The sequence below is a fragment of the Xyrauchen texanus genome, chromosome 34, assembly GCF_025860055.1.
Source record: "Xyrauchen texanus isolate HMW12.3.18 chromosome 34, RBS_HiC_50CHRs, whole genome shotgun sequence".
In the NCBI taxonomy this organism is placed as follows: domain Eukaryota; kingdom Metazoa; phylum Chordata; class Actinopteri; order Cypriniformes; family Catostomidae; genus Xyrauchen; species Xyrauchen texanus.
In genome coordinates this window covers 13,768,793-13,775,928 of record NC_068309.1, presented here as the reverse complement: position 1 = coordinate 13,775,928, position 7,136 = coordinate 13,768,793, and the positions used below count along the sequence as shown (strand labels likewise).

Here is a 7,136-nt window from a genome sequence, read left to right as displayed (position 1 = left end):
GTACTGGGATTTGAGACACAGCCAGTTAGTATTACGTGTATCTGTTGTCGGCTCATGTGAAGTAGATCTCAAATACACTGAGTCCAGTAGCCAAAGAGTTGCGTGTCGAACCGCTTTGACTGCTAAATTGATTTCTGTGACATTTTATATTTTGTTCAAATTAGTTTCAATAAAATGACTGAGCAATCGGCCCTGCTTTTGCGAAAACAGCTAGCAGGTAGGTGGCTAACTGTTAGCACGAAGAAAACAAAACATCTCTAGGATGTTTCTTACTGTTATATTCTTATTTTTAGCATGCTCTTTTAACAAATGACATGGTGTGTAACGATACCGACAGTGTGTCTGTTTATGGAAGAGCTTATTGGTTTCGTATTTCCAGTTGTAAAGCAATAAGGTCAGAAGGTTTTGTTAGCATGCTAGTTGAATAAGTTAGTGAGATATGAACATGTTGATCACACAGCTTTGGCCTTCCAGCGAAGAAAACGTCAAAATATTCTTCGAACTTTTTATTTTAGTTATTTGCTTTAAAATAAACGTATAAACGGTAAAGCTAAGTTTTGACTGCTCATTGGATCAGCTGACACGTGTTAGTGTGTCATGGACAAATGATTGATCTGCCAGCTGGGAAACGAAACATCAACGCATGGATACAATGCATGTCTGTATTGTGACTTGATTTGACAGAGCTCAACAAAAACCCAGTGGAAGGTTTTTCTGCTGGTCTAATTGATGATGATGATATCTACCAGTGGGAGGTTGTTGTGATCGGCCCACAGGACACTCTGTTGTAAGTACCAGTTCTAAATATATATATATCAATGACAACTTGACTAATGTGATCTCCAAAACACTAATCTCATTTTGAAATGGGTCCAACAGGTAGTTACTCATATTTTCTCTTTTTGGTTTGTAGTGAGGGTGGATTTTTTAAGGCAAATCTAATTTTCCCTCATGATTACCCACTTCGGCCTCCCAAGATGAAGTTTATTACAGAGATTTGGCATCCTAATGGTGAGTGCGTTTGTCAGTGTTAGGTAACGTCTTCTGTAGCTGGCTGATACTGATATTATTCGTCATCTCTTCATAACCACAGTTGCGAAGAATGGAGATGTGTGCATTTCCATTCTTCATGAACCAGGAGAGGACAAATTTGGCTATGAAAAACCTGAGGAGCGTTGGCTCCCCATCCACACTGTAGAGACAATCATGATTAGCGTGATCTCAATGTTAGCCGACCCCAATGGTGACTCGCCAGCCAACGTGGATGCAGCTGTAAGTCTAGTAACAAAATCACTTTTAGAATAGCTTATTCTCCTCTGGAGAAATGACTGTAACTGTACTTTTGTAATGTGTTTGGCCTGCAGAAAGAGTGGAGAGAAGATCCCAATGGTGAGTTCAAGAGGAAAGTTGCCCGCTGCGTGAGAAAAAGCCAAGAAATGGCATTCGACTAGGGGCCTCATCACTGTTAAGCTAGTACATATACTGTGGTATCAGTTCCCATCTTCATATCTTGGTCAAACTCGACAGAAATTTCAGTTGGATTTATTTCTGTGTTGATATTAAAAGCTCATATTAATTTAATAGATTCAAATGATATATTGGATCAGATTTTCTGTGAGATAATGCTTCATTGCGTAAATCAAATTCTAACAATCCCTCCTTGGATACATCAACTACAAACTTTCATAGACATTTTTATTTTACTTCACGACAGACTTCGCACCAGTTATTTGGGGTTGAGACACTTAGGGAGATCAAAGCAAAGCAACCATAGTATAATAATTAGATTTTCTCTGAATGTGTTAATTTTAGCACATTTTGTTATTGTCAATTTCCTCCCACCCTCTAGTGTGTCTGGATTATTTATTATCTTAATTATGATGAAATGTATTGCATGACACGTGTGTTTTGACTCGCTTTTTTATCTGCCACTGAGCCATCAATTTTGAACAAAGTCTTATATGCAATTCTGGAGTGTTGTTTGCATTTATGGTACCGGTAGAGGTTGATTGTCAGTAAATGCTGATTTACTGTTCACTGACATGTTGGACAGCCCTATTCCCTTAAAAAAAAACAATACAATAGGTGTCTCTCAACAAGGGTCATCTCTTTCTGTGCTGCCTTAAGTTGTTCTCCTGTAAGAAAGGAAAATTGTATTCAGTGATGTCAAGTCATTCACAATGTCTAATCCATTTTTGAGCTGCAATCCTCTTTTGGACAAACCAAAAAGTTAGATATTTGCATGAGAGACAGAGAATATTTTTTGTATTAATATTAAGCTCAAAAGCTGTATTTTTTGTGTATGTAAATATGATGTATTGTACCATAGCTATGTCAGTCGAGTCATTTGTATGTAATGTTTTCCCCCTCATTTATGGCTGTAGCCTCTTTTTATTCACTTTCTGTTCCCCAAGGCCTCAATGTAATTGCTCATTAAAATGTAGCATTTGTCTTACATATCTGTTCGTCCTTATATTTTTCTTAGTCTTGCCTTTGTGTTGTCATTTATGCCTTAAAGGAATATGTCAGGTTCAATACAAGATGAGCTCAATCGACAGCATTTGTGGCATAATGTTGATTACCACAAAATATTTGACTCGTCCTATAAATATTTTTTTGAATCAAGGGTTCAGTGTCAGTTCAGTCATTTTAGGGTTTATTGACATTGCATCATCATGGCAATGAAGTTGTAAAATTCACTATAACTACCCAGAAAAGGTTAAGTGACTTAATCACACTAAAATCAATGTTAACACACTGTTTATGTATTGTGGCTATACTTTTGAAACTGAGTATTTTAACATCTACAAATTGGCCCCATTAATTTCCATTTTAAGTACCTCACTGTTACCCGGATTCTTGCTGGGTGGACTAATTTAAATTAATTTAGGTGGTAATCAATTTTATGGCAAAATGCTATTGACTTGTATTGAACCTAGAATATTCCTTTATATCATGCACAAAGCAGTTACCTCAATATCCTCAAAAAGTGCATAAGATGTTTGGCAACACTCTTAAGTGAAATGATTTGTTTGGTGCTGTGTACTACTGAATGTGTCATTGTATTGTTCAGAAGACCGAAAGCTATTGAGCAATAAGTTATACATTTTCAATTTAGTCCTAGTCAGATTTTAATTTGATTTACTGGCTTTAAAGTGTTACAATTGAACTTTCTTCAACTCTTATGGTTTATGGCAGCAATTGATTTTTGAGCAATAAATGTGGAGGAATGTCACATTTCTTTCTTGCAACAAACTCCTATGCTCTTTGCCTAATAAGTACAGATAATAAATATATTAACATGAACTTACCATTGCTTCAAGTAGTATGTGTTGATTAATGACATGAGACACTTTGCCTTTAATAGATTTTATTTTATCTGCTTCTGCTTTACATGATGCAAGACAGGTCAGAAATCAAATATGTTTGATGTCACCAGTAAAAAAAATTCTTCTACAGAATCTGGGTAAACACATTCACACACACATTGAAGAAAAAAAAAAAAAAGACAAAAAAAATGGCATTCGCATCCCACATAGGAGTACCAAGAGAGATCCGGAGATATTTCTTACTGGCCAGGTGCAGACAGACTTTTGTTCATGAACTGTTTCTTTACAAAGCACACCCACCACTGAAAAAAATAAAATAAGAATTTTTATGATTATCATCAATTAATTTGAAGTATTCTACATACCACTTCAGAAGAAAAGAAAAACATTGAGGCACTTAAGCTGATACTAGGGTGTATCTCACGAAAACTGCCAAGATACGTCGGTCATATTTCACCCCAAAATATAAAAATAAAATGCATAATTTATTAAAAAAAGTTAGTACTGTTATTCTGCCTCTAATGTAGGCTAATTATATAACATTGTCTGTACAGGATGACTTTCATTACCGTATTACGAAAAAATGTATGTCTACATTACAGTAATGAGGCTTTGTGGGGAACATGTGCTTAAATTAAAAAAAAATCATTATATATATATATACACACACACACACACACACACACACACACAGAGTACTGCAAAAGTTTTAGGCACTTGTGAAAAATGTTGTATAGTGAGGATGTCTTCAAAATTAATGACAAATAGTTTTCACGATGTTCAGTGTTGGTCTTTGTGGGGGCCATGATATCTGTTCAGGGTTCCCTGTTCTTCTATACTAATCTTTTCTATTTGCAAAAATAATGTTTGGGAGACTAACATTTATATTTCCTATTGACACACTAAAGCTGAAGACATAAATAACCATCTTAAGACAAAAGCTTTTGTAAAACATTACGTGCCCAAGACTTTTGCACAGAACTGTATATATTATATATATTTACACAAACACAGGCCAATTTTTAGGTACACCTGTACATCTACTTATTCATGCAATTATCTAATCAGCCAATCGTGTGGCAGCAGTGTAATGTATATGAAATTCTATACATTACACTGCTGCAACATGATTGGCTGATTAGATAATTAGCCACAACATTAAAACCACCAGCCTAATATAGTGTAGGTCACCCTGGTGCCACCAAAACAGCGCCAACCCACATCTTAGAATAGCATTCTTGTTAGGGGGCTGGTTTGAGTATTTCTGTAACTGGTGATCTGCTGGGACCCACAGCAGTCTCTAGAATTTACTCCGAATGGTGCCAAAAACAAAAAAACATCCAGTGAGTGGCAGTTCTGTGGACGGAAACGCCTTGTTGATGAGAGAGGTTAACCGAGAACGGCCAGACTGATTTGAACAGACAAAGTGTACGGTAACTCAGATAACCGCTCTGTACAATTGTGTTGAATGCTATTCTGAGATGCGGGTTGGTACGAGGGGAACCTACACAATATTAGGCAGGTGGTTAATGTTGTGGCTGATTGGTGGATATATAATGTAATTGAAAAAAAATCGAAAAATATGCTTTCATATTGTTTGTCTTTTGATGTAAAGTATGACCCACTACTTCTCTTGCAATTCTCAATTAACTAGATTTGACTGATATTTAATGTTGCCTTACTTTGCTAGGTTTGTCTGTCTGAGGGTCAAATACACGGTCACACAATCTCAGTCCTGTCTCCTGTCGAATTTGCTGCAGGTAAGCCCTCATTGTTTCTGTTTGAAAAAAAAAGACAATATACACACTTCAGCTCGGTAATCAAAATTAAAATAATCAACTCATCATAATCAAAGGCAGACCAATCAACCTAAACATATGAAGTGTTAAATATATTGCCCCATACCTTCCTCCTGTTTATTGGAGGGTTTAGCATACATGGCATTCAGGGGAAAGCCAGGTTCTCCAGGGATAGGTAAGCTGGTGATTCCCAGTGTATACATCTCTTTCTCTCCTTGGCCCCTTGAACTACACTGTAAATAGTTATAATGGTGTAATTAGTTACTTATGAAGGTTAAATGATTACATTGTCATTATAAATATACCATGGAGCATGTATGCTTCAATAGATACCTTTTGGAGCTTCTTGAGGCATTCAGAGATGTAAAGAGTGATGTAGATCAAAGTTCGGTCAGCCTCATTCTATCAAAAATATTAAAGTAATTTAGAAACCACAGCAACATAAAGGAATCTGATTGTAAGCTCAAAATGACAAGATAAAAGAGTAGTTTTGGACCATTACATAGACTGATATTTGGCCATTTTGAGATACCTGAAAGCAACCAATAACTGTGTTTGATTGGACGAGTAACAGAACAGCTTTGTCAACGGATAGTGCACAAAGCACATTTTCTGTTTTCAAATATTTTAGCTTTTAATTTATAGTCGGCAATTTGGTGTAGGCAACATCTTATTTCCTATAAGAAAATGTAATTATATATTGGCATTATACTGGCCTTTGGCCATACTCTACTCAATCAGTCATTAAATAACTCATGTCAGTCAACCACTAGTAAAAAAGGGCCATTATGTGTAAAAGCGTTTCCAAATAACTTAAAAATCAATTATGATGCAGTTATTTTCTTTAGCAATAAAAGTTATTTAAAAACAAAAAGTGTAGAACCAGGACAAAACAATATAACCATGTAGCAGATTCAACAAGAATGCATGTTAAGACACGCAAGCACATTTTCTGGCTTTCTACACTTCCTGTATGGCCTGCTTCATAGTCAGTCGCCCCTTACCTTAATTTCATAGTTCTTAAAGAAAACATTGGCTTTGAAGTAGTAGATGGCCTCTTCGATAATATCTGTGTCTTTGGCTGAAATGGAAACAGGAAGGAAACAGCTGATGAGTCAAAAACACTGCACTAATGATGGCCATTTAAGGAAGAACTACATCTCACAATACTGCCAAGTAAAAAAAGTGTATGCTTATAAATCAAACACACGCATCTTACTTTCTTTAGGAGCAGGCCCCTTAAACTGTGTTTTGAGGGGCAGTAATGCCATATTCCCCACCAGTTTGGTGTCTGCATCCATCAGGTTTGAGTGGTAAGCCTGCACAAATGGGAAGGTTTCAAAGACACAAGCGTCAATTAGTATTATTACTGCGATATAAGAAAATTGCTTTAAAAACTACTGATATATCAAGATTACACTGAATGTAGCAGAGAGAAAAAAACAAGAGTTGTGATGTTGTTTGCATCACATCCAGATGCAACAATATTAATTTCAAACAACATATTTCCTACACTTATATGTATAGCTTGAGTAATAACACACGATGACATAAAACATAATAGAATATATACATATTGGAAAATGAAAAGATGTTACATTTGTGGAAAATTGTAGAAGTAAGGTGGCTTTTATTGGTTAGCTGCATTGCTAACAATACCAAGTTCTAGTTGGCTTGTTTTAAAACGCAGCACAACTGTTCATAAGGCCCACGAATACGTTTATTATTTAAACGGTTAAATTACAAAATTTCTTACCGGCATTCTGGTAAAATATGTCCCAGATGTGGCAGGCAAAATGTATAATGTCAACGCTTCGAGCTGCTGCTTCCGCTGTCCCACCCTTCACCGATACAGGAAGTCAAGTTTCTTAGGTGAAGATTCCAGTGCAACATCCGAGTATGACCAGTGGGGGCGCCAAAGGGCACCAGCTTTGATGACGCTGTTTCCGTTGATATTTCCTCGAAATTTGTGTGAACATCTTTAATAGATCTATTTTTGAAACGTTCT

At 36.2% G+C, this 7,136-nt stretch overlaps 2 protein-coding genes across 2 annotated transcripts; one reads left to right on the top strand and one right to left on the bottom strand.

Annotated features, from left to right (window-relative positions):
* Nucleotides 1-3,301, top strand: LOC127627991 (ubiquitin-conjugating enzyme E2 G1-like). Its single transcript, XM_052104627.1, has 5 exons — nt 1-217; nt 685-787; nt 914-1,011; nt 1,094-1,272; nt 1,365-3,301. Exons 1-5 carry the CDS (start codon nt 175-177, stop codon nt 1,449-1,451), a joined length of 510 nt encoding a protein of 169 aa, XP_051960587.1. The 5' UTR covers nt 1-174; the 3' UTR covers nt 1,452-3,301.
* A 58-nt stretch (nt 3,302-3,359) lies between these two features.
* Nucleotides 3,360-7,024, bottom strand: LOC127627990 (actin-related protein 2/3 complex subunit 3-B). Its single transcript, XM_052104626.1, has 7 exons — nt 6,885-7,024; nt 6,348-6,447; nt 6,133-6,209; nt 5,462-5,530; nt 5,235-5,361; nt 5,012-5,106; nt 3,360-3,631 (listed from the first exon to the last, which is right to left on the bottom strand). The coding sequence occupies exons 1-7, from the start codon at nt 6,888-6,890 to the stop codon at nt 3,569-3,571; spliced, it is 537 nt and encodes a 178-aa protein (XP_051960586.1). The 5' UTR covers nt 6,891-7,024; the 3' UTR covers nt 3,360-3,568.
* Between the last annotated feature and the right edge of the window lie 112 nt (nt 7,025-7,136).

What these genes read in the sequence shown, in the direction of transcription:
- LOC127627991 (XM_052104627.1), top strand. Translation starts at nt 175, where the DNA reads ATGACTGAGCAATCGGCCCTGCTTTTGCGAAAACAGCTAGCAG. An exon ending in AGAGATTTGGCATCCTAATG is followed by an intron (nt 1,012 to 1,093) that starts GTGAGTGCGTTT and finishes TCATAACCACAG; the next exon opens with TTGCGAAGAATGGAGATGTG. An exon ending in CAGCCAACGTGGATGCAGCT is followed by an intron (nt 1,273 to 1,364) that starts GTAAGTCTAGTA and finishes TTTGGCCTGCAG; the next exon opens with AAAGAGTGGAGAGAAGATCC.
- LOC127627990 (XM_052104626.1), bottom strand. An exon ending in GGGGCCTGCTCCTAAAGAAA is followed by an intron (nt 6,210 to 6,347) that starts GTAAGATGCGTG and finishes TTTCCATTTCAG; the next exon opens with CCAAAGACACAGATATTATC. An exon ending in CTCCAATAAACAGGAGGAAG is followed by an intron (nt 5,107 to 5,234) that starts GTATGGGGCAAT and finishes TTTTTCAAACAG; the next exon opens with AAACAATGAGGGCTTACCTG.